We start from the raw sequence: 26,853 nt of genomic DNA on the forward strand, positions 1-26,853 counted from the left end.
AATTACATTTAAAAATGCGCCACAAAACATCAAATAAAATTATAAAGTAACAACAAAGGAGGGAATTGAGGCACGGCGCGTTAAAACTGTGTTTTTTTCATTTTGTTGGTTAAAATCAAGCAGTGAGGTTGAGTTCGGCGCCTTTATGGTTTCAAATGTTCATTATAAAAGCTGATATGTGAAGCCTCGGAGGGGGAGGGAGGAAAAAGAAGCACGGGAGGAAGAGAAGGAGGGGGGGCGAGGACTTAATTATAACAGATTGGTGTGTGCGTGGTCGTGTGTGGCGAAAAAAAGGGGGCAGAAATTACATTAAATTTTAATTATTTGCGATTTTTAGCCGGATGAACGCCAATCAATGTGTATGTTTGTACATGAGCACTCAGTGGGAAAGGCCTCTGTGGTGAATTTATAAGGGAAGCCGCAGCAGCAGCATCTCGTAGTGGTGTTTGGATCTCAGCAGGCGTGGAAAGAAAGTGCGTTGTTGTTAGTTGACACTGGTCATCATCATCCGGCCTGCACGGGAGCGAAGCCGGGAGCTGGAGTTTGCAACAGAGGACTCGCCATGGCGGTAAACCTGGACAAGGAAGCGTACTACCGCCGGATCAAGAGACTATACAGCAACTGGAAGGTAAAATAGGTCGAAGTGAAGCGTGTGTGGGAACCAGGAGGGCTTTTACAGTTTGTTGTAACGCAGAGAAAGTGAGCAGCCGTTGGAGGATGCCAACCGCTAAGTTAGCCGCGTTTTTGCGCCGAGCGAGTTCACTGTTGTGAGCGTGAGCGCCGATACCTCCAGCGCCAACAGCCAGGTGGACCAGGCCGCCGTCTGCCCGGTTTCATAAGCCTTATTTGCCCTGAAACTCCTCCACAACAATCGGGGACGCGTTCCTTCAGGTGCTCGTATCTACTAGCTACCTCATGTTAGCACACCAACCAGTCCATTCACCACGTTAGCTAGCCTGCTAGCTAGTCAACTTCATCGTCAAGCTAACACACTAGCCAAACCGCTAACTGTGAAAAGAACCCAGCGTGTGCCAGTTTGAGAAATACGTCTTGATAAAGCGGTCATAGAAGCTTAATAAATCACGTAAGTGTGCTTGACATTTGGCTAACTGCAAACGTGTTTACAATTACTATCAGTTTGCACGTCGCTCCATGCTAATATTAGCAGGCTAATTAGCATGAGAATAACGCCAGCATCCCAGTAGCATGTGCAGGATGCCCGCAGCTTCTGGAAATTACTTTATCCAAAGTCTTACGTTACTTTATTTAACCTTAAAGCTACTTCTTGGCTGCTGCCAGAAGTTGTAACAGGACTTTATGTTGGAGCCCAGTCACGCAAAGAAACGTCTCTGGTTCATTTTCAGTGTTTGAAGAGTTCTGACTGCCGCTAACGGCTTTAAAACAGCTTCACGAGACTTTTGAATCACTGATATGAAGTCGGATGCAGCAGCAGCAGCAGCAGGTGCTGATGTTGCTCATCAAGCTTCTGAATGGTCCACATCAACTTTAAGTGATGCTAACAAAACTGGCTACCTGCCTTTACCCAGCACAGCTATCAAGTGTTGTTAAGCTCCAAACTCTTTGTCTGCCTTAAGTTCCCCAAAGAATGACCCTGAATGAAGAGCAGTCCTCACTCTGGACTTCAATCTGCACTTTGTTATCCCATGTTTGACATTATTTTGTGTTTGCTTATCTTATGGGGCTAAAAGGTTGTTTAAACTATTGTTAAACCACAATATGATCCAGTTAAATATCCACATTACATCAGCTGTAAGCTTGCTGTGTCATAATAAACATTATTGTCCTTCTAAATGAAGCATTGTGATGCTACAGAGATGCTCTCGCCTACAAATCAAATTCTCCAAAACTAAGGGAACAGGATTGTTTGGTGCAGACAATCACGTCATTATTTTCTTTTTTCAGTGGAAATGAAATGCAAAAACTGAGATTCAAGTCTGGATTATTATCTGTCAAAATAATGGCATTATGATATGTTTTCTTTTGCATATTGTTCAACTGGCTTTGTTTTGTTTGTTTGTTTATATTCCAGAAAGGAGAAGATGAGTTTGGCAAAGTCGATGCCATCGTGGTGTCCGTGGGAGTGGATGAGGAAATCGTTTACGCCAAGTCCACGGCCATACAGGTGAGAGTGGGTCCCGTCTCAGCAGGACGATAAGATCAGAGGATGTCCAGCACAGGCCTCAACATTCAGGCTCCGGATGATGTGATCTCACAGTTAAGCAGAGTACTTAATGTTCTCCACACAAGACCTTCACTGGAGTTTATTTTTCAGGCGTGATCAGAACATTATGTCTAATCTGTGTGGGAGGTTGGTTTTCTTTTTCCTTTGAGTTGCGGACTTATTCATGGAACTACTTTTTTTACGTTTGTATGTAGCAGCATGTGTGACCCAGGATTTAAACGTAGTGTCGATGGTTTTACAAATTCACATCATCCTCCCTGAGTGACGGTCACGCTTTTGATGGTATTTAATAGTGACGCTGTATTCGTTTTAAATCTGTAAAATAATACATACTGAACTGAATCTTGACTTTTAAAAATCATGATTATTTTCCAGTTTAATTCAGCTGTGCTCAGGGTTTTATAGGTGTATAACTCAGTGTATTTGTGTTATTTTTTGTCCCCTCAGACCTGGCTGTTCGGCTACGAGTTAACAGACACCATCATGGTGTTTTGCGAGAACAAAATCTTTTTCCTTGCCAGCAAGAAGAAGGTGGATTTCCTGAAGCAAGTGGCTATAACGAAAGGCAACGAGAACGCCAACGGTGTCCCGCCCATCACCCTGCTCACCAGAGAAAAGGTAACGTATGCAAAGAATGACGGCCCGATATGTACAGCCGCACACAATTATCCACACACAGATGGAAGGTATGAAGGTGTGGTTTCCTAATGACTGGATTCGTTTTGAGAGTTTGAGAAACAAGATTGTAAGTTGGGTTTTCTTGTATACATCCGTCTAAATATTGCTGAACACACTGGCAGAGGGTCTCAGTCTGGATCGTCTGTGCCCTTGTCATTGTTTTGCAGAAACTTTTATCCCATAAAGCGATGCATCTGCAGGTTTTTTATGCTATTAGAAAGCTTTTAAAATCAATTTTCTCTTTTTTTTAGAATTTTAAACGTCTCTTTGCTGCTGTCGGCGGTCATGTCAGTTGTGGATTGTTTTGTATGTGATCGGGGACTGTTGGAGACGTTATGCACTCAAAGTTAGAGTTTGATTGTTCTGCAGAAGGCCGTTTAATCCTATTTGTTCAAGTTTCAGTCAGCACCAACAGACTTTTATCGAACTGTCACTGCTGTGTGAGCGACATCAGCAGCTCAGCATCTCATCATAGTCATCTGAGAGGGTTTTTATTTTTTTAACAAAAATGGGCTCTGCTCCTCTTGCTCACTTGTGCATCTGTCTATGAGTATATATTAGTGTACAGTATAGGCATTGAAAGAAACACATTCGCAGGTGAGTTTCAGGCTTCAGCTTTTGGGCCTTTTTCTCCAGAGGTGAGGAACCTTTAGAGAAACTCTTTCCCACTTCTGGACAAGTGTTCAAAGGAAGTTCCAGGGAAATGTTTGCTGTCCAAAAGTTGGCGCAGGACTTTTGATAATTACACTAACTTTGGGGGTGAGGCTTGCAGCGCTGGACCTTTCTGATTAGTTGAGGACTGCGAGCATTTTTATTTCTATTTAAATCTGTGCCTGTTCATGTTTTTTTTGTTCACTGTGCTTGGACACATCAACATGGAGTTAGAGGAAAAAAATCAAACAACAGATGAACAAAGTGCAGTATAGCTGCGTTTTTTTCACACATCAGAGGACTAATTTGCAGAACGTTTCCAGTCAAAACACAACTAAAGATGCAGCAGTTAAAGACCTGGAATCATAGATGTCTTTCATATCTGGTGGAGGCACGCGTTGACTGATATGTTTTTTTTTTAATCAACTATGAGTCATAGAAGAGACTGACAACAAGCACGTGTTTTTTGAAGGTTGGAATTGAATTTGATACGATCTGAATAAACCGTTTTAGATTATTGAAAATCACCATCCAAAGAAAACTGTAACGTTCATATAAGACTTCTCAAGGTCCCATAAATCACCAGTTTACCGTGAATCGTGCAACCCGACCAAACATCTCTGATTTAAATCTGCTGCCACCACATGTGGAGGATCGTTCTGATCTGCTCTCTCACGCTTGTCGTCTGTCGCGGTGTTTCAGAATGAAAGCAACAAGGGCAACTTTGACAAGATGATCGAGGCGATCAGAGGCAGCAAAGAGGGCAAGACGGTGGGAGTCTTCAGCAAAGACAAGTTCCCAGGAGAGTACATGAAGAGCTGGAACGACACAATCACCGCTGAGGGACTGGAGAAGGTGAGACACAGTCCAGAGTGTCAACTTAGCTGCATGTAAGGCCTGTGAGCAGACATAAAGAGTTGTCCTGTGTCGTGTTCTCTGTGCAGGTGGACATCAGCGCCGTGGTCGCGTACACGATGGCCGTGAAGGAAGACGGAGAGCTGAGCCTGATGAAGAAGGCAGCGGCCATCACCAGCGAGGTTTACTCCAAGTTCTTTAAGGAGCGGGTCATGGAGATCGTCGATGCAGATGAGGTGAGGAGAAGAAAAACTGGGTTTCATGTGTAACATAAATAATCTGCAAAAAACGACTCGCCAAGTGTGAAGTAGATCAGATGACGGGTTGTAGAGAAAACTAAGGAACAGATAGACATGGAGTCTCTTTAATTTATTAGTGAGATGTGATGACAGGCAGCACGGGTTTGAACTCACTCACACTCCCAAATCAGAATGAGAGGTTTTCATGTGGCCTGCATATTATGACGACATCTTCCCACTTGACTAAAAGAATTACTACCCTTATTTCAATTTGAATCTTTTAGCCAGTCTGGTCATGTCAGGTGAACATCTAGTGTTGCATGCTGAGATTTTCTCCTTTTAGAGGAACCATCCTGCTCCATGTTAACCTCTCGGTGTCGCTTGCCAACAGAAAGTACGTCACAGCAAACTGGCAGAGTCGGTGGAGAAGGCCATCGAGGAGAAGAAGTACCTGGGCGGCGCCGATCCTTCCACGGTGGAGATGTGTTATCCTCCCATCATCCAGAGCGGAGGGAACTACAGCCTCAAGTTCAGCGTCGTCAGGTAGCTCGCCTCCAAACTCAGCAGCTGTGGGGCGTCCGTTCATTTATTCACTTCTTAAACTTGTTTTCTAGTTTGAGTTCCAGGCCACATCTAATAATCATCGTCATTGCTGCTGGTTATGTTCAACCGACATTCTTGCTAGACGGAAAAGCAGAAAAATGTTCAATGCTGAAGTTTATGGCATGGATGCAGTTAGCTTAGCTTAGCATAAATACTGATTACAGCTAACCTGGCCTTTATGAAAAGGTGAAAAATAACACAACTTTTTGTTTTAGCACTTTCATATTGATGTGGGTTAAACTAACAAACTATCAAGTGTTAATGAGCTTTAAAAGTGCCTTGAAGTCGATTTTTTTTTTATCTTTGACAGAGCAAGACTTGTACATTTGTCCTGATTTTAGACTTTATTTTGAGTTTTATCCAGCTCAAGCGCTTGAGGAGAAAGACAATGACTCTCTTTAGGTCTGGGGTTGAAGTTTATGGTCAGACCGCTGACAGAAGGAGGCAAGTGAGTGAAAAGCTACAACCCTAAACCATCATTCACGCTGTTCCCTCTGTGCGCCAGCGATAAGAACCACATGCACTTCGGTGCCATCACGTGTGCCATGGGGATCCGCTACAAGTCGTACTGCTCCAACCTGGTGCGCACCCTCATGGTGGACCCCCCTCAGGAGATGCAGGACAACTACAACTTCCTGCTGCAGGTGGAAGAGGAGCTGCTCAAAGAACTGAAGCACAGTGAGTTCAGGAGCATGCTGGGAGTGTGGGAGCCACCAGGAAAGATGTTAGCAATCTTTATCTATGTTCTGTTTCGTCATCAGTGTGTAGACTTCTTCAGCCTTCGAGAAGACAAAAGAGAGAGGTTGACATATTTGTGTTTCCTTTCTTCTGCACAGGTGTGAAGATCTGCGACGCCTACAGCTCAGTTCTGGAGTACGTGAAGAAGGAGAAGCCCGACCTCGTAGCGAAGCTCACCAAAAACCTCGGGTAAATGCACACACATGCATTTTGTTTTGTCTTCAGTGTGCTCGGACGCATCCCAACACTCAGATCTTCCTTTTTGTTGTTCTTTGCAGCTTTGCGATGGGAATCGAGTTCAGAGAAGGCTCCTTGGTTTTGAACGCTAAGAACCAGTACAAATTGAAAAAAGGTGAGAGCATTCCCTTCTTCTGTTTTCCAGGTTTGTTCATGACTCAAAGTGACTGCTTGCTTCAACTGTGACTAAAGGAAACGCACAATAAGTCTTTGGCTAAGTTTGTAGCATCATAAGTCGTACATGTGTGTGTGTTATGAAAGATGGCGTCATTGATAACCAAAGCGTGTGTGTGTGTGTCTCCACCAGGCATGGTGTTGAGCATCAGCTTAGGCTTTGCTGACCTTGTTAACAAAGATGCCAAGAAAGAAGAGCAGAAGAAGTACGCCTTGTTTATTGGTGACACAATACAGATCAACGAGGTAAGCAGGTCCGCACGCAATGGGAACCGTTAGAACTGAAGTCTGTGATTAGTTTTTAAGCTAAAGCATCAGTCTCTGTTGGTTAAAGCAAACTGTGAAGTCAGTGGATGTCAACTGGAGCAACACTTTAAACCACAAGAATATTTCATTTTTTTTGCAGACAAAAAAAAAAAACAGCAAATCTTCACATTAGAGAAGCAGAAACCAGAGAAAAACAACCCCAGGCCTTATTATCAAAGACGTTTGAGGTTATTTTTCTGTTGAGAAACTGGCTCATCATTGCTGCTGTGGAGATAAAGTAGTTTCCCTGCTGTGAAGCCACAAAGCAAAGCCTTTCAATCCATCTCATGTGCTCATGGAGAAAGGATTTCCCTCATCTATGCATGTGCCGTCACATTTCTGACTTTGAGTTGAATCTGTTTTGTACTTTCAGAGTTTAATTTAGGATTTTAGGTTGTTGGAAATGATTGAGGGATGTTGTCAGTGTCATCACCAGTGATAACAGCAGAAAAAAGGCTTTAAAATGACATGTTTACCCAAAAAGACCAACACCTGTCAGGTTAAAAGTTCAGCTTTGGTCAAAAATGTTGCAGAAAAATACGCTTGACATGTTTTAAGGCAGGGGTGTCGAACTCTGGTCCTCGAGGGCCGCAATCCTGCCTGTTCTAGATGTTTCCCTTCTTCCAACACACCTGATTCAGATGATCAGCTCATCATCAAGCCCTGCAGAAGCCTGATAACGATCCTGATCATTTGAATCAGGTGTGTTGGAAGAAGGGAAACATCCAAAACATGCAGGACTGTGGCCCTCGAGGACCAGGATTGGACACCCCCGTTTTAAGGTGAAGCAGGTTTCTCATTTAACCCAGTGAATGTGTACATTTGAAAAGCACTGTATGTTCTGACTGCACCTTCTCGTGGGCCATCATGATGAGAGCAGACATAAGATTGTTAATTCCACTATAGGAGGCACCTAGATGGGAAGTAAATACGCGCCTATGTTGGCAAAATGAGTGATGAAATGTCAGCATGCTGTTAAAAATCCAGCTGGTTGTCGCTGTGGACGAGATGAATGCAAGTAGGGCTGAATAACGACGCGACCTTGAGTTGAAACTGCAATAAGCATAATAGACTTTAGAAATTGTATTGGATAGAAAGTTCCAGCAAACGTGCAGAGATATTTCCCCCCAAGAACTGCATGTAGAACGTGTTGTGAACAACCTGAAATGTCTCCAACAGGAAGAGGCCGCCACGATACTCACACCGGTGAAGAAAAAGATAAAGAACGTGGGAATCTTCTTGAAGGTACGTGTCTCAGCTTTTAATACGCAATCACACAAATAGAATCACTTTTAAATGAGGCCGTATTTAATAGCAGTTTGCTTTTAGCGATGATCTTTTTATTTTCATATTTGTCGTAGGCATGCAAACGTCTTTTTGGGATGTATTTAATGGTCTATATATTGTGTGTATGTGCCATCAGAAGTCGCAAGGAGTAAAAGCATCAACATTTCTAACACAGCAGACACGTTTCTGTGTTTTACAAGCTTAAATGTACTTGCACAGCTCATTAGATAACAGATGCTTTTTGGCTGCAGATTAACCGTCTCCATCATCGTTCATTTTAAATCTCAGCGTGTCTGATCTCACTGCACAGATGCTGCCGTTAAACTCTATTTTATGAGCCGTGATCACATTTAAAAATCGTGCAAATGTATTGTTGCAGAACTGCGACGTTACTGAAAGGCATCTTGCTCTCGTTTTGTTAGAACGACGACGAGGAAGATGAGGAGGAAGACGGCGACGATGCCGAGGAGCTGCTGGGGAAGGGAGCTCGGAGCGCCGCTCTGCTCGCAGACAGAACCAGAGTAAGTGTTGACGTCTGGGTTGTTCAGTAGGTGACTAGTGATTAGTGTTTTCTTTTTGCCTCCTTGACAGAGTGCTAATAACTAAGAGTGTGAATGTCTTTGTACTCTACCAGCTACTTGGGAAGGTAAGTATTTGTCTTTTCTAAAATCTCATCGGCTGAAGTGGTTTAGTCGTAAAAATCCCCTCGCTGATGGGATAACAGTTGTCATTTCAATTTAAGTGACCCCCCCTTTTTTTTTTTCTTTTGATGTGTTTTTTGATTTTTCTTTTCACCATCCGAAGCTGTAACACACATCTGTTCTGCATGTATGTTGTGTTTCTCATCTCATCAAAGTCTTGATCTCTGGTATTTCTCTGTGTGATCACTCAGTTGTGTCTGTTTTCCAACGTAGAACGAGATGACGGCGGAGGAGAAGAGGCGGGCTCACCAGAAGGAGCTGGCCAACCATTTGAACGAAGAAGCCAAGCGTCGCCTGACGGAGCAGAAAGGAGAGCAGCAGATTCAGAAGTGAGTGTTGGAGGCCTGAAGGCGCTGGAGGTGTGGTGTGAAGAGTCACACATTTAATTAAGTTTCTGGTCATTAACTGAGTCCACTCTGTCTTCCTCTCAGGGCCAGAAAATCTAACGTGTCCTATAAGAACGTGTCCCAGATGCCCAGAGAAAAGGACATCAGAGACATGAAGATCTTCATCGACAAGAAGTACGAGACTGTCGTCATGCCTGTTTTTGGCATCGCCACGCCGTTCCACATCGCCACCATCAAGGTACGCCGACAGTTTGTCCAGCTGTCGACTAGGGAGGCAAATTTAAAGGGTTTCTGTAGCAGAGAGTCTGCCACAGTAACAATTGAAGAGTTCGTTTGCAAAAACAAATAACTCCGTCTTCACAAACCTTCAGAAAACCCACTTCTCCATCGTCTGCCTGAGACAATATCAAACTTAAGCTATCTCTATTGTCATTTCTACTGAGTCAGATCCACTCAGCTTCAGTTTGACTGACATCATCTCAAGCAAACAACAACAAAAAAAATGTTTTCTGAAAATCTACAAAAATGGAGTTTTCTGTTTTTGCAAGTGAACTCTTCATTTGGTCGTTAATTATAAGCTGAAGTGAATAAACTGTTGTATGCGTTACCCCACATGCTGGTGAAACCATCATTGACCACGAGGACTTAACGTTTACTTCAGAATTGTCTGTTCTGTACAACAACTTGATTTAAAATTGCTTTTCCAAACACAGCAAACGAGCTGCAGCGTTGCACAGTAAATAACCATTAACCTTATTAATCTCTTCAGTGGTTTGATATCAGAATAACCCCCAGAGCGGATCAACTTGGTGAAGTGACTTGTTCACTGTGTCTCTGGTGACGGACGCTCAGCTCCCGGCCTGTGCTCGCGTTTAAAACTTTAGCATTAGGGTTAGCCTGCAGTAGTTCGCTAAGCCAGACAGCTAATATTTAACATCCCCACTGTCCACCAACCAAACTAAAGACACCAGTTGATGAGGAAAGCATGTTTTTATTCTGTTTGTTTGTTTTCCCCCTGTATGGTCCTATTTGTTGACAGATTGCTTTATTCTAGTCTCTCTCTCTCCTTTGTCCCTTCTCCTGGTCTAGAACATCAGTATGTCTGTAGAAGGAGACTACACCTACTTGAGGATCAACTTCTACGTCCCTGGCAGCTCACTGGGACGACAGGAAGGAAACATCTTCCCCAACCCCGACGCCACATTTGTCAAAGAAATGTGAGTATTTCCAAAGTGAGCCATTTGGTTCAGCTTTCGGTGTCGTCTGTAGACATTTGACAATAAACGACTGAAATCCACTGTTAAAGGATGCGTTTGTCATTTTAATCTCCTCCTCCCTGCCATGTGCACCTCCTTGACCACGCCTTGCCTTCCTCCCAGCACGTACCGAGCGTCCAACCTGAAGACTCCCGGCGACACTTCAGTGCCCTCCACCAACCTGCAAAACGCTTTCCGCATCATCAAGGAGGTCCAGAAGCGCTACAAAACGCGAGAGGCCGAGGAGAAGGAGAAGGAGGGCATTGTCAAGCAGGACTCGCTGGTCATCAACCTCAACCGCAGCAACCCCAAACTCAAAGACCTCTACATCAGACCCAACATCGCACAGAAGAGGATGCAGGGCTCGCTGGAGGCGCATACTAATGGTCAGCAGGAGGAAGCCATTTCTCAGTGAGACAGATAGCAGGCTCGTAGTATTTCTATTTAAACCCACCTCTGTTCTTCCGCCACAGGTTTCCGTTTCACATCAGTCCGCGGCGATAAAGTGGACATTCTTTACAACAACATCAAACACGCCATCTTCCAGCCGTGTGACGGCGAGATGATCATCGTACTGCACTTCCATCTCAAGGTGTGTTTATTAGGTCTCTATCAAACACGTCTTCATCTGTCCTTTCTGAAAGAGTCTTCACCCCTCTGTGGAAGCTTTTTTGCTCGTATAAATGCTAAATATGGCGCTGCCAGTGAGCTTAACTTTACAAACGCTGCAGAAACTTGGGCCTTGTCCACACGTAGCAGGGATTTTATAAAACTAAGAACCCTTCCCCCTACACGCCACCTCGTTTTTAGAAAAAAAAAAAATTCATCCACACAAGTGTTGTTAAGCACATTCATAAGCATGCCAAACTTTTAGGTGGCAGTAGTTCCCCAAATCCTATCCAATCGGAGTAAGTATCTGTCTCTTGGCGTTGTAAATCAACCGTCCTTAACGTCGTCCTTCCCTGTCTTCTTGTACATGGAGCAGTATCTGGGCCTGGACAAGAGACAACGCCAACACGTCCACGCTGTTTCCAAATGTAAACACAGGTCGCATATGTGATGTAAAGAACATATTTTGTCACAGGCAGTGACGTTTCAAACCCAAAACCTGGTTCTTGACGTCCACATACAGACACACAGGGTATACGCAGATCTGTGCTTTGGTCGTAGGTTTTTGAAAGAATCATTTTAAATAAATCTGTGCTTTCACGTGGATGACAGGCCACATCGTAGAAATATATCTTTGTTTTGTGAGATACCCTGCTACGTGTGGACGAGTCCTTAGTTTTTCATACAGCTTCACCATGAGCCCACATCTTGGTAACTTTAGAGCATCTGGCAGGCAGGTTTTAAATGCCAGCTGACTCTCCGCTTACATTCTGCTGGCGTTTGCTTCATGTTTATTATACAGACTAGGATTTCATATAATTTTGTGCTAGAAGTCAGATCAGCAAGTTACCCAAAATGTTGAACTGTTCCTTTAACTGAGGTCACAGCAGCATAACTTGGTGTTAACGTTGTCGCTCCAGAACGCCATCATGTTCGGTAAGAGGCGCCACACAGACGTCCAGTTCTACACGGAGGTGGGGGAGATCACCACAGACTTGGGCAAACACCAACACATGCACGACCGAGACGACCTGTACGCCGAGCAGATGGAGCGGGAGATGAGGCACAAGCTCAAGTCGGCCTTCAAGAACTTCATCGAGAAGGTGGAGACGCTGACTAAAGAGGAGCTGGAGTTCGAGGTGCCCTTCAGAGACCTGGGGTGAGTAGATCAGGTCTTTACAAAAGTCAAATAATGAAAACTGCATTTGAGGCTGAGGAAGGCTCTGGACTGACTGTTTTGCCTCCATGTGTTGGGTTCCAGGTTCCAGGGCGCCCCCTACAGGAGTACCTGCCTGCTGCAACCCACATCCAGCTCCCTTGTCAATGTTACTGAATGGGTGAGTTGTTGTTGTTTAACCTCTGGTTGATCCAAAGCACGTTTTTGACTTTTTGTTTTATTTTCTTTTTTAATTTTTTTTAAACATTTTGTCTTAGTTTCCATAAATGTTTTTATCTTTCGAATTTTTCTTCCGGTTCTGTGTGATTTAAGGCACTTTTTTTTGTTTTTTTTTTTAACTTATTTTTGAGTTTTGTATGTCTGTTTTTCTTGTATTATTTTTTTATTTGTGAATGTTTTTACCTTCCTTCTCGTCATCGTTCTTTGTTAAAGTGTCTTTTCTGTCTGTCCGTCTGTAGCCGCCGTTTGTGGTGACTCTGGACGAGGTGGAGCTGGTCCACTTTGAGCGCGTGCAGTTCCACCTGAAGAACTTCGACGTGGTCATCGTCTACAAGGATTACAACAAGAAGGTCACGATGATCAACGCCGTGCCCGTCAACTCCCTCGACCCCATCAAGGAGTGGCTCAAGTAAGGCCTGCTCACCGTGACCGCAGTGGAGTTAAAATGTCCAGAATAACATCTCATCGCTTTTGAAGGAATGCAGGCAGTTTCTTTTTGTGTGTATTCAAATATTTCGTGTCTTTTTTCAGCTCATGTGACATCAAGTACACAGAAGGAGTCCAGTCCCTGAACTGGACCAAGATCATGAAGACCATTGTTGATGATCCGGAGGGCTTCTTCGAGCAGGGAGGCTGGTCTTTCTTGGACCCTGAGAGCGAGGTATGCTGAGCAGAGTGGACGAAAACCGTCACCAACTTTTTGACAGTTTTCTTAAACTGATCAAAAACATGTTGTGCTTGCCGGTTTCTCTCCTGATGCCAAAATGCCCCCTATTTCCTCTCCTAACTTATCACAAATAATAACACATTTGAAATTTGTTTGATTTGTTTTGCATTTGTGATTTATATTGCTCCTGCTCCATCTCGTTTTTTGACTCAGGGAAGTGGAGCGGAGGAAGATTCGGAGTCGGAGATGGAGGACGAAACGTTCAACCCGTCTGCAGATGAGGAGGAGGAAGAGGAGGAAGACAGCGATGAGGATTACAGCTCAGAGACGGAGGACTCTGGTACGATTAAGAAAATAACTTTTTGGACGTTTTCAGCAAGTGACTGATGTCTTAACAACTACTGTTCCTGCACTCACGCACAGATTACAGCGCATCACTGGGCAGCGAGGAGGAGAGCGGCAAAGACTGGGATGAGCTGGAGGAAGAAGCCAGGAAAGGTTCGTACCTGATAATCTACACGCAGTGGTTGAAAAGATATATATTTATTTTTTTATTGATGCAATATGAGCTAACAGGACTAAAACAGGCACAGTGTTGTGATCAGGTCAGGTGTGTGGGAGGTGACTTATTGGTTGCAGTGAGTTGTATGTTTGCTAACGGGGCCAAGAAACAAAGGCACGGATGATAAAGGGCTGAATAATTCCGTCAGTAGTAGCAACACAAAGGAAGATGATCATTTATTTGTCCCATGGTGTGGAAGTTTACTCTGTCACGACAACAAAGGGAACAGAAAACTAGATATGAGTAAGATATAGTGAGTGAGTGAATTATTGCACGTAGAAGTTAGTGGTAATGCCGAGTGAATTTATCAAGTACACGGAAAGATTTTTAAAAAGTTTTAATTAAATACGTTCCGGTAACGTACACAAATACGTACCGTAAATGCTTTTTTTCCCCCAAACAGTCCCTGCAACACAGCTGGTTAATTAAATAGAAAATACAGCAGCCTACCAGGAAAAGTCACTGATCGCTATCTTCATCTTCCTCCTGCACTAAAACCACGAAAGTCGTCTTCTTCAGTGTCGGAACACTTCCTCAGTCTCTCTTTCGTTGTCGCTTTCGCCTCGAGGCAAATTCGTAAGAAATCCATAAATTAGCCGCATCATTGTTTAAGCCGTGGTGTTCAAAACGTGTGGGGGAAATAAAAGTCGCGTCTTACAGTCCGGACATTACAGTAACCTGTCAACAGGTGCAGAAGTCTGAGAGTTACAGAAAACACCTGATTGCAGTGATTGGCTCAAAGGGTTGTTCAAGAAAATATTAGTTTGCGGGTCAAAGCAGTGTCATGATATTCATACATTTTGTTTCGTAGTTTTGTCAATTTCAACTTGTTTCAGTGACAGATGTTTTTTTGCTTCTTAAATGGGAGGCTATGGATACATTTGAGGACGACGGTATATAGAAGTATTTTTGACACTTGTGTCAGCTGCAGAAAAAACAAAAAACAAGTAGCAGATGTGTATTTTAATACTGTTATTACCATGTAAACAGTCCTGTTGGGAAACACAGGCGGCCACATTCAAATGTGTCAATGTTCTTGTGCCACAGCTTGAATTTAATTGTATTTGTTTCTCTCTCTCTCTCTCCTTCTCCAGCTGACAGAGAGAGCCACTATGAGGACGAGGACACCTCCAACAGGAAGAGGAAGGTCCGGTCATCAGCCCCGCCCAGCAAGAAGAAGCGACGGTCCTAAATTTCTGTCACCCGTACACACTCATACTGCCAAACCTAGTCGACCCCCGACCTTCCTTCTACCCCAACTGGCTCTTTCGACGCTCACACGTCACACAGACACACACATGCTCAGACACACGATGTGTATATAGACGTAGGAGCCCCCTTATTTTTGTGTTGGTCGGTGAAGTGTCATGTTGAGGTGGTGGAAGAACCAGCAGGACAGTCACACTTCATCCATTAGCTCCATTCCTTCCTCGTTCTCTCTTCTGTTTTCACCCCCCGCCTCCATCCATCCATCCATCATCAGGGTTTCTTGTTTGTGTGTCTGTGGGTGTGTGGGTGGGTGTGTGTGTGTGTGTGCGTGCATGTGTGTTTAAATGGGTTTTTATTGCAAGCATTGTTTATTTTCTGTTTAAAAAGAAAAGATGAGTTTCTTAACTAATGGATAATAAAAGACGAGACTTGACATATCCTCTGCCAAGTGTTTTATATATAAACTGAGAAACTTAAGATCCCCCCCCCATCCTCTCTCCTCCTCCTCCTCCTCCTCGTCACCTCCTCGTCTGCTTTAAACTCTCCCCTCTTGTTTTCTTCAGTGTTTGTGGTAATAAAATGGAACATCTCTCTTTTTGAGAGGGCTGGGGTGGGGTGTTGGGGGGCAGATGCACATTTTCTGATTATTTCTTCTGTTTTTTTTTAACGGGGTTTGTAAACTTATGCATACAGGCGCGTGCACACACACACACACACACACACACACACTTACATACACACCGTCTCCCTCGCACTTGTCCTCCTTTCTGTTCCCCTTTTTTTTGTTCATTCTGAGTAGATATGATGTTGTACTGTTAATTCTGAAAATCCTGTTTTTGTTTTTGTAATAAAATTAAAAGGAACTGTAGTTTGTTTTCAGTGGCCTGTTTTATTTTGAAGGGCTGGCGCTTTCTTTGGCGGGTACAACATTCCAAACCTTTAGCTGGTGTGTGTTGATTCAATCTGGTGTTGTCATAACTCCATCCTTTATTTGTGTGCTGCTGTGCTTTTAGCTGCACCTGAACTCCTGCTGAGGTCACTGTTTTTTGAATTTAGCTTGAACCAGCAGGACCTCCAAGTGCTGAAGTGTCCTTGTGGAAGACTGTGAACCCAGAGTTACCTTTGGTGTGAGTGTGAAAATGCTTGACAGAGCCTAGTTAAGGTTTAAAGTCCTTGTACGGCATCAGTCACAGCTTCCTAATGCATAGGCTCCCCTCATGCCACCACAACGACTGTGGATTGTAAACTGGGGCCTCCACTGATTGTTCGTTGTGATCTGGAGAGTTTGGAGGCCTTGTCGTCGTCTCTGTGGGCTCTTGGTCGTGTTCCTCGAGCTGCTCCTGAGCGGGTTCTGTGGGGTGTACTGAGGGAGGCCTGTCAGCTTGGGTGTACGTCAAAGTAACACAGAAATGCCGAAGGAGCGTTGTAACGAGATCATAAATGGTTTAAACTTCTCCCATCTGTGGTTTTAATGTGGCTCATTAAGTGCAAACAGGTTAAAGGTCATAAAGCTCATTGTAGAGACACCACATTAGTGTGACTTCTCTATTTTGTCTTTCCTTTTGAGGGGTAACACCATCAAAATGGGCAACTAATTAATGAATGCAGGACTTTTGGTTTGTTAGAAATGCTTTAGTCAGACCAATTCCTCCACAGTTTGACTATCATACTGTGTTTGATTAAATATTGGACGTGCAGCAGATTGACAGGAAACAAAATGATGAAACTGAAATATTTTTTTTATCAATATTATCCAATCAAACTCGTGCTTCTGACACTGACCGCCTTGTTTTTAGCCATTTTCATTCCAGGTCATGACAAGCTGCTCCGTGTCTGTAGTGACCTTTATCATCCTCCCAGGCTGCGTCTGCCTTAAACCCAGAACCTGCTCTGCTCTGGAAAGTTGAAAAATGCGCTGAGAGCAAAGTGCTGAGAAGCAGAAACTCGTCCGGTGAGAAGGTTTCCCACACTTGAGGTGAAGCATTGTTTTCTGCTCGAGCTCGACACACTTTAGCGACCAGACGGTACGGATCTTCAAAGCAGCAGCTGTAGGTGAGACCGTAATGGGCTGTTTTTCTTAAAAAACAAAGGTAGTGAGGTGTGTGTCCTTTTTAAATGAGTGATCTTGTTTGTTGAGACGGATGAAGTTATTTCTAGCAGCAGGGGATCTGACGTTTTGAGAGACTTGATACAGAATCAAAAGGAAAAGCGGGTATCTCCTCCTTAAACCGACATTAAACACGTCTCTGTACAGCGATTCAAACGTTTACATGCATCCACGCTTTCTGTAGTCGATTAAGCTTTAAAGAAACAGAATTTTACAGATTCAAAGCATCATTATTACTTTTATTCTTTTCCACAGGCTGCAGCTCCTGTGATGTTCTCCTGACAGCTCAGCATATGTTGTGAATTGTGAATTTTTTGTGCTCTTGTCAGGCAAACTTATCACATTAATATACTTTTGGTTAAAGCAGCGCAATTTCTGAATACACCTACGACTAGGAGTGTGACTTTTATTACACTAAAAATGTAATCAACTATTATTGTATTATTACGAAAGCACATTTTTTTAAGCATCATGTTAATGTTGCTGTTAAGGTGAGGGCTTATTCGACGTACTTTATACACACAGTTTGGTCGTCCAACATGTGTCAATGCATCCTATAGCATCAGGTGTCTGTTTTTTTTTTGTGTAAAATTTCAATGTGCAAAGTAACTAAACCTGCCTAACAACAGTGTGAGGTAGTCTGGAGGTAGAAAAGCAAGAGCAACATTCTCAACTCTAAATTGTGCTTAATGACGGTACTTGCATTCCTGGACTCATATTCCATACCTGCTGGAGGCCTTTTACAGCTTATTAGTGAAGGATGTTCATGTTGGAGATCTTCTTTTGTTCATTTTACTGTTCAGTGGCTGCTAAAAGGTCAATGTGTGTGTGTGTGTGTTGCAGAAACGTGAAGGAACCGTTCAGACATGAAGTGGAGTCTGACTGTCTTCCTCCTCACAGGTAAGAAAAGATGCATTTTATCTGCATAGTTAAAACTGCAGCTGAGCGAAGACGAGGTTTGGTATCAGACATAGCTCGGACTGATGTTTCTATCATTAGTGTAAAAAGAAAAATCAACAACAAACGGTACATACATGGACTGGAGGTTGCACTGTGTCTGTCTTGCGTCATAACGCTGCTGCTCTAACAGCGTCAGTCCTGGGTCTTGTTTGTCTTTTGTCTTTATGTTGTCCATCCAGCCCCATGTATACACAGTAAACCAGATCACATAGCTCATGGCTCATTACCGACCCAAGACCCACATGCCTCAATGAATGGCTGTGAAATTGCCAGCTGGCGGTGGTAACACTGGGAAAACTGTCGAGGGAAGGAGCTGCATTGTAAGTACCTGATACGTGGTTTCATAGACACCGAATGGAATAGCCATGTCTAAACAGAGGAGAGGCTCCACGTCACCACTTCACAGATACTTCTAATGCAGTCTGGAGGGTCCTTCCTGGACAACTTCCTCACCTTAATATCTTGACTCTTCCCTCAGTCTGGCAGTTTCCCAGCACCTCAAGGCATATGACTCTTGGGTTGTTAGTGGACTATTAGTCATGGGACTTAGGGGTTCAAATATAAACCCTGAGATCCCCACCAGTCTGTTAGAACTGGAGTGGACACATGGATTAGAGGTGAAATGTCTTCAGGAGCAGGGAAGTTCTGTTGCCTTCTACTGAGCACTTAGACCAATAAGTTCATTTCTACTCATAGATAACAGTGCCTTCCATCCACAGGCCTCTGTGCTCTTACTCACTGCCGTCCTCATCGGTATCACTTCATCAGAACCGCCACGACCTGGCTGAAGGCCCAGATGTACTGCAGAGAGCTGCACACAGACCTGGCCACCGTCTACGACATCGAGGACATGAACCGTGTGGTGAACACAGCACAGGACGCCACCGGAGGATTCAAGGACAGGGCCTGGATCGGCCTCTATGAGAACCTCACCAACTGGAGGTGGTCGCGTTCGGACCAACGTCGAGGACCGTTTTCAGACGAAGAAGGCGATGACTTCAGGGGCTGGGATGTTAGTCAGCCTGACAACTTCCTCGGGGACGAGATGTGTGTTAACATGGGGAGTGCAGGGGGCTGGGAGGACTCACCGTGCTTCCTGCAAAACCCCTTCATCTGCTATAATGGTCTCAGATGTGGTTTTATCCTCATGAATAGATTCATTGCTTCATAAAACTCAACTCATATTTAGGAGGTCAACATCTCAGTCTCTCTTTTTTTTTTCTTTCATCAGAGACAGCCAACAACAGCAGGCAATTCACTGTTATCGAGAAGAAGATGAGCTGGTCTGATGCTCAGCTGTACTGCAGAGATCGCTACACAGACCTGGCCAGCGTTAGAAATGAGGAAGAGAACAGGAAGATACAGCGTTTGACCAAAGAAAGCAGCACCTGGATTGGCCTCTTCAGGTCTGGAAAGTGTTTCACAAAGTGTCACGTTGACTGATGGATGGTTGCCCCGAGAGTCCTCGGTCCTAGCTCAGTGTTAACCTTCTAGGTGTTTGGTCACATTGTTTGTGTGTGCAGGACGCGGGAATGGTCGGATCAAAGTGACTCCACCTACCGCTACTGGAGGGAAGGACAGCCTGATCATGTCGGGAGGGAGCTGTCTTGCACTGCGACTGATCTGGGGAATGCAGGCCTGTGGTCAGATGAGGACTGCAGCAAGCAGCTCAGCTTTATCTGTTATGAAGAAAACGGTGAGTAGGCCCATCGCTATTACAGTAAAAGCGTTGTGAAATATGAGTTCTGATTTGACGGCGCCTACAAAAAGACTGTTTCATGTCAAAGGAAGAACAGATTTCCACAGAGTAATGTGAATTAATTTAAATATGAAATCTAATATGTAAAAAAATGCATCAGATACAAGTGCAGCAAAATGGAGATTGTCTGAGTGCAGTGGATGTGTCTCAGTGACTGTAGGGTAAAGACAGTTCCATCTAGAAGGTCTAGTCACTGGTGAGTGCACCGTTGCCAGTTTAGTTAATCTACAGATGAATGTTATATTCCATTTCTGCAGGTAGATCTCCTTAAATACTTCACTCTGGTTCTTTAAGAAGACAAAAGCTGCTCACAGACAGGTCTGTTCTTCTGTTTGTCTTTATGTCGTTTCTATGCTGACGATGAAACTCCAAACATGCCAGATTTCTCCACCACCAGCACTGCTGCTACATCTGCCACTACAAGCACTGCTGAGGAAAACTCAGCCGGCACAGTGTTCACCTCGTCTGAGCAGCTTTCAACCCAACAAAAGGATCAAACAACATCTGTTCCTGGTGAGAGAAATGTTCATACAACATATGGCAGAGTAAATATATATATAGTAGTAACAAGAAGTCCATGTCTCTGTTTTGCAGATCAAGCAGCCAACAGTTTACCTTCTACCAGCTCCACATCCACTGTGAACCCAAGTGCAGAGACTGTTACAGAGATAGAGTCAACGACGGGTCGTGTCAGTACAGAAATGACCTCAACAGAGCAGCCTTCAAGCCCAGAGGTGGACCTGACGAGTGAGTAAAACAAATCTGCTGTTTTAGTGGTAGCAACGTACTCTGACGATGCTTCGTCTTCATGTTGCAGATGAAACTCCAAGCAGCCCGCCTTCGTCCACCACCTCCACCCCGGTGACCCAGAGCGAAATAAGCCCATCCAGAATACCCCCAACCAGCACAGAGAGATGGTTTTCAACCTCAGAACTGCACCAAACGACGTCTGTAACTGGTGATTACATTGATTTTTTAAATGGGTCACTGCACCCATCTACCACAAGCTGTTTGTGAGTTTATTATTTGTTTGATGTTGATCACACGTGTTTGTTAGACTGAAAAAAAGTGTCCCAGATGAAATAGCCACATCTTCCTACAGAGATGATGTCACGTATCTAACATCAGACGTGGGTCAAACAAGACCCAACATTCTCATTAGCGGTGGTACTGCTGCATTTTGTGAATAATAGATCTCCAATTTTCAGATGAAAGCAAGCCAGTTTTCTCCACCGCTGACGACGCCACAGCTGCTCCGTCAACCAACGTCTATTTCACAACAGACATTACGTCTTCTGAGCTGCCGCCAGTCTCTGAAAACGAGACAGTTCTGTCTGCTACGACCACCGAGGGAGGCTCAAGCAGTACAGAATCACCTGGTGAGAGATCAGATACGTCTTTGCTAATCCCTGCCAGCTAACGCCGTAGACTTGTTCAAACACTGGCGAGGGATCTGGGGATTCTTTATCAAGAAGTTTCGAGTACGCAACACTTCATTTTCTGCATTCTGCTGAATTTTAAGCACCAGCTTGTGCTTTTTCTGCATCAATTTATGGTGGAAATGTCTTTATTTATGTGATGGAAACCACAAAAACAATTACAAATATAAAGGAATCTCAGGTGTTCTGTATCACTTCCAGTTAATCAGTCTTCTGTAGATCAACATGAGTTACTCTACTGTCATCCTTTGTGTCTTTTGTTTGGAGAAGTCACTTCTTTAAATGTTTCACCTTTTCATTTTTGCTTCAATAATCATCAACTCATGTATAGAACTCTGGGCTCAAATAACTCAGATTTCTGCACATATTCAAAACTTTCAGATCATTCAGGGCATATCACACATATCTGAGTCTCTCCAGACTCTTTTAATAAATGTAGTGAAGGAATTTAACAGGAGGACACCCAAGAGTCACCAAATCAATGTCTGACCAAATATAAAATATGGTCCCCTTTTCCTCCACTGCTCCTGAGTTATGGTCTTGAATAACGACCAGAGACGTGTTCACAGAGCATTATGCTGTCACTGGGAACTTGATGTTTTGGATATTAAATGACATCACTTCATCATTTTATCCTATTGGGATTTATGTGAAACTTTGCATAATTTCTACTAAGTTTTAGATGAATATGAACAGTATGTGGTCCAAGTAGGGATCCCTGAGGAACACCACACAGAAACTGCAACCAGCAAGAACTTTCTATTATACCAATCCCATTATCCATCTGCAGTATTTAATAAAATATGTATCCACATTGATACTTGCCTTTATTTTGCAGACCAAACTCACACATCACATCACTCCACCACCACTGCTTCAAACCCAAACGTCATGACCACCACTGAGATGTACACAACTGGAGACTATCTCAGTACACAGGCGACCTCATCTTGGTGGCCTTCCACTCCACAGGTGAACCAAACAAAACCAGCTACAGGTGGGTACACTGCTGCTTATTTTTTATTCTCTGTGATAATATCTTACTGGGTAGTTATCATTTCTCCATTTTGCAGATGAATCCTCAAGCCAGCCTGCTTTGTCCACAGTGAAAGTGACCACCAGTGAGGGAGACTCAACCAGTACAGAGGTTTCCTTTGAGCAGACAACTCCAGAGGTTTTTGGTGAGGGAGTATTTTCTTGGCGTTGATCCTAAAAGCTGTTGTTCCATAAGTTTTCTGTCTCCAGTGTGTTGGAAACATCAGAAATATTTGGAGGATATCAATGTATGTATTTGTGTTTTTCTGGAAACCACACACTTCAGGTTGTTTGTTTTTAGCAGAACATGTGATCGCCCTCAGAGGAAAGCTCACCTCTAAGGTACCGCTGAGCGAAGACGACATCAACGAGCTGGTGAGATACAAAAGATGAACCTCTAAACAATATATCAGAACAATGTGTTTATTCAGTTACACACAACCCATGAATATCTTGTAAGGCAGTGTATGACGAGAATACCAACAACGTAACTAAGAGGGACAGAACGCAAACCGGATGACACAGAATTTTCAAATCTAATTCTTTGCTTTGTCAGTTTCATGTGGTGCTGATGAAAATGGGACTTCCTCCGAGCATCAAGGTGGGCTTGGTGAAAGTTCAGAATGTCGAGGAGCCAACTGGGAGAAAAACGACGGACCAGCAAAGAAAAGAGGAAGAAAGAGTGTGATTTCTTCTGTTTAACGGTAAAATCCTGAAAAGGATGCTGGACTGTCTGGTTTTTCTGCTTTGGGCACACTAATAGTTGGAGTAAATTGCATTTCTTCCCATCTGTAAGACAAGTTTTTCATGTGATTTTGATGATGTAAGTTTCAGCTGCTGATCTGAGGACTGTTTTTTTTCCTTTAGCATTGAACAATTCTATTGGCTAGTTCAACATTTTGGAATAAAAACAGTGTTTAACAGGAATTTTTATGTACACCTGGATGACAAATATTGAAAGTAGAATGCAATTAGCACACTTTACATCCTTTTTGTTTAACCTTTACCAAAATCAAAATGTTGAGAAACCAGCGAGCAGGTTTTATGGAGGGTTGTATGGCAAGTTCGCAGTTGCCAGGAAATCGGTCCACGAAGGAGATGGTCCTGGCTGAGAAATCCTGGAAGAAGACATATTTACACTTAGGTCTTGTTGAGATTGAAATAGAACATGTTCAGGGCCGTATTCAAAACATATTTTGAAGGTACACATCTCATCCAAATGTGCTTAAAATATCTCTCTCCCTCCATCCAATGCATTATGCACCTGTTGCTACTTACTCTGGCTGGACGGAGCCTACAATCAGCTGACCAGTGTCCCAGGTTATGTTGTCCAGCCTGCTGAGCTCGAGCTTCCTCTCTCACATCCAGCCACCCATGTGCTTGTTCTTGTCTTCGTTTCTTTGTTTATAAATGGTCTTTAGATACAGAACCTCTGTGTGCATCTCCTCCTTTGTTGCGGCCTTGGAGCCAGTCGTAACTCTACTGCTGTGTGACAGTTAAAATAAATACAGATTGCTTTCTGTGCTGTTCGTGATAAGAGAACATGTCTGTAAAATGCACGAAAATAGCTTTTTTTATTTAAAAAAAAAAAAAACAAAAACAAACCTGCTGTAAAATTAAAATCAACATATGTAACTTCACATGACAAGAATCCACCATGTTCTGACACAGTTCAACTATTTTTACTACACTTATATTGGAGACTGATTAAATAATTGTGCTGTCATTTAAAGGCAGCATCATTGTACTTTAAATGATTTTGTTACATTCAAGGGATGTTTTCTAGCAGTGAATGTTTGTAATTCTATTTAAATATGAAACTCCAAAGCACATGTACAGGTCTAAATCTGTCATTTTACAATCATTCGTTGTTAAATTATGTGCTGTAATTTACTGCAATTAATCAGTAACTTTTGCTACCAGATATTTTAGTTGTTGTTTTCTTGTTTTAAACTACTTTTATATCACAGTATAGGTACAGTCACTGTCCAGCTCTGTGTAGTTGCTTTGTTTCATTATTTGCAAAGGTATAAAAAAGTGGGAAAGCTATAATTTAATAAGAGTTTACTTTAGGGCGAGACCAGGTTGAACACAGGTCAGACTTTTATTGAAGGTGTCCATAGTCCTAATAAGCATAAAATAATAAACATTAACGACTGCTTTCCATGATTCACGTCGTAAAACTCCCAACTGAAGTAAGTTCAGGGTGTGGAGGTGGTTTGGTTGTTCAGCCACAAGCACCTGTTGTAATTTCACCGTTAAATCTTTAATTCTTGTCGTAAAGGAGTTCCTGGATCTCGTGTGACTTTATTAAAAGGTTTAAACAGAAAACTTTTCATTAACAGATGCGTCCGCTATCATAAAGTGAAATCATGCTTTTTTTTTTTTTTTTTAATGTAACGTCAATAAAGATATGATGTCAGTGGAAAACACTGACCTTTGTCTGCTGATTTAAAGGAAACAAAAGAGGGCATGTGCATTAGTTTTACAAGCTGACCACAGCCATAAATATGCAGCCCAAACACAAAGTTAATCACTCAGCAGCTTCCCCCAACAACAAATCAGAACGCTCCGCACATCAGGTAAGACGCAATTTTGATGGTTTTTAAATGTTTAGAAGCTTTTTGTCACCTCTGATAATAACAAGTAGGTGAAAGTTTGAAATAATTTTTTTAAATTTATTTTAGTGTAAATTTGCAGTTTTATCAGCTGTTAAGTGTAATGAAATCACTTTTATGTGCTCTGTAATTAATGTAGTCATGCAGGTCTTTTTAATCCAAGGAATTCAGTAAAAAAAACAACTGGACTTCTCCCAGGATTACAACAGTGAGCAACGAGAAAAGAAATTTTATTAGCTAATTTTCAATTTGAAAGAAATCAAGAGTCCGTTTAAAGAGTTGGTTTAACGAGCTGTGAGGCTGCTGAGAGGAAAAGTAACAAGTCAATATATTGACCAGCGCTTCTTTCCTCAGTTGTACAGTTTTGAGCTGTTTCCTCATTCAATATATGCTAATGTATAAAACTTGTTATAGATCAGGATAAATACATGAATGTAACCGTAGTTGCCCATCGATGGGCAGAAGAGGAGTTTGAACCTGAAACTTCATACATGACCTCAGTATGGTCCCTTCTCAGAGTGATTAGATTTTGGGGTCAATACATGCATTGGTGACCGTGACAGAAGTCAAAGGTCGCATTTCCCCAACACAACTCTGTGTGACTGAAAATGCACAAAAAGATATCAGTGTAGTAGACTAACTTAGGAAGACATTGGAGGCCTATACACTGGTGATGTAACATATTGAGACAAAGGTCAAACTCAAGGTCATAAATCTTAGATGCTTAGCCGTAACGTAAATTACAGCAAAACACTTCCCCTCCATGCAACATATCTGTGTTACATGACAGACTGAGCTCTTGTTACATTATGGATCATTTTAAGGCAAATTCAAGGCAAGTTCATCCTCAAGTAGGCGCACAGAATCAGGTCAACATGCACACATTGGGCAGCTATGTCCATCTACTGAGGGCTCTCCAGTTCTAAGAGAGACTGTCTGTACACACTCAGAAACAACCTGAACAACTAACATCAGTGTATTTGACTGATGATGACTTCTAAAGTAATTATGTTCAACCAGCAAATGATACCGAGTTCAGCAAATTAGCCTTTTCACTAAAATCGGTGCTACTTTAAATCAAAATAACTTCATAATTCATACCATCAGCACAAGTTTTTAACGTTTTTATGACTTGGAATCTATACATATTTTGCAGATGGTGTTTAAAATGATGTTCTCTCTCCGTCCTCCAGCAGGTCGACAAAACTGAGACCATCACATCATGTGGAACAACTCAGATGTGTTCAGCAGCTTGGCCCACAGCCGGGAGGCAGCCCAGCTCAGATCAGAGGGTGTTGCAGGAAACCCTGTCCTGGCAGGAGGCATCCTGATAGGTACCTCCCTGCTGGGCCTCCTCACCATCATCTGGGCCTTCTGGTACCAACGCAGCAGTCTCAGTGTTTTTACAAGAGCTGGAAACTGGTGGGAAACCAACATCGTAAGTGTTGAGATCGTCTACAACTCTCTCTGGCCTCTGCTCACCATGGATGCTCTGAATCTGATCGCAGCAATGATCTTTGGAGTTGACTTGGTTCAATGGACCTTCCATAACCGTCTCGAAGTGGAACACATGTGGCTTCTGACCAGGTGGTTTTCAGTGATTATTCATCTAATGAACGCATTGTTGTCCATCCATTACCTGTGTCAGCCACAGATTGGACACGGAGCGAAGCTCTACTTTGTGCTGATTGCTGGGCTGATTGTTGCTTTGGTCCCACTTTATTTGTATGTCAACACAGCGGCAGTAATCATTTTTTCCATTTTCATTGCTGGTCTTGCTCTGGCCACCATTGGAAACTCTTTAGTACTTACTTCGTCTCCATCTACTGCCACCCTGAATAAACTGATTGTGCTTCTGGCCATGTGCTCCTTCCTGGTTGTCTACTTTCCCAGTTTCGTTCTTCAGTGCCTCCTCCTCAGCCAACATCCCATTTATCACTACCATTATCAGACTGTTTATACGAATGTTGTGTTTTTCACAAACTGTCAAATCATTTTGGATGGACTCCAGTGCGCTTTAATCCTGAAGTTGCCTTCTGGAGTAGAGCAAAGGCAACAACCACAGCAACAACCGTGGCAGCAGCCACAGCAACTACAGCAACAGCAGTGGCAGCAACAACAGCAACCATGGCAGCAACAACAGCAACAACCATGGCAGCAACAACCATGGCAGCAACAACAGCAACCACAGCAACAACCATGGCAGCAACAACAGCA

General features: G+C 43.1%; 2 protein-coding genes and 1 long non-coding RNA gene across 4 annotated transcripts; all 3 read left to right on the forward strand.

Moving 5' to 3' along the window:
- The first annotated feature begins 241 nt into the window (after positions 1 to 241).
- On the forward strand, positions 242 to 15,018 carry supt16h (SPT16 homolog, facilitates chromatin remodeling subunit). 2 transcript variants are annotated; one of them, XM_008279706.1, is made up of 24 exons: positions 242 to 628; positions 2,051 to 2,143; positions 2,651 to 2,821; positions 4,235 to 4,387; positions 4,477 to 4,623; positions 5,018 to 5,169; positions 5,735 to 5,907; positions 6,066 to 6,156; positions 6,246 to 6,319; positions 6,512 to 6,624; positions 7,864 to 7,929; positions 8,394 to 8,492; positions 8,886 to 9,001; positions 9,104 to 9,257; positions 10,109 to 10,236; positions 10,399 to 10,661; positions 10,749 to 10,867; positions 11,805 to 12,043; positions 12,146 to 12,221; positions 12,520 to 12,689; positions 12,812 to 12,941; positions 13,155 to 13,287; positions 13,371 to 13,445; positions 14,604 to 15,018. In XM_008279706.1, the coding sequence occupies exons 1-24, from the start codon at positions 563 to 565 to the stop codon at positions 14,699 to 14,701; spliced, it is 3,099 nt and encodes a 1,032-aa protein (XP_008277928.1). In that variant the 5' UTR covers positions 242 to 562; the 3' UTR covers positions 14,702 to 15,018. The 2 variants fall into 2 exon arrangements, with proteins under 2 accessions (XP_008277928.1, XP_008277929.1); XM_008279707.1 differs by having other exon boundaries at positions 13,161 to 13,287.
- A 2,673-nt stretch (positions 15,019 to 17,691) lies between these two features.
- Positions 17,692 to 20,964, forward strand: LOC103355811 (cell wall protein IFF6-like). The gene is made up of 8 exons (XM_008279728.1): positions 17,692 to 17,725; positions 18,505 to 18,909; positions 19,017 to 19,191; positions 19,309 to 19,481; positions 19,926 to 20,057; positions 20,139 to 20,291; positions 20,362 to 20,502; positions 20,753 to 20,964. Exons 1-8 carry the CDS (start codon positions 17,692 to 17,694, stop codon positions 20,962 to 20,964), a joined length of 1,425 nt encoding a protein of 474 aa, XP_008277950.1.
- A 1,347-nt stretch (positions 20,965 to 22,311) lies between these two features.
- Positions 22,312 to 23,447, forward strand: LOC103355788 (uncharacterized). Its single transcript, XR_520109.1, has 2 exons — positions 22,312 to 22,393; positions 22,575 to 23,447. It is a non-coding gene; the product is annotated as an uncharacterized LOC103355788 (long non-coding RNA).
- Positions 23,448 to 26,853: the final 3,406 nt, after the last annotated feature.

This window comes from Stegastes partitus, unplaced genomic scaffold (assembly GCF_000690725.1).
Source record: "Stegastes partitus isolate 25-593 unplaced genomic scaffold, Stegastes_partitus-1.0.2 Scaffold168, whole genome shotgun sequence".
Lineage (NCBI taxonomy): Eukaryota > Metazoa > Chordata > Actinopteri > Pomacentridae > Stegastes > Stegastes partitus.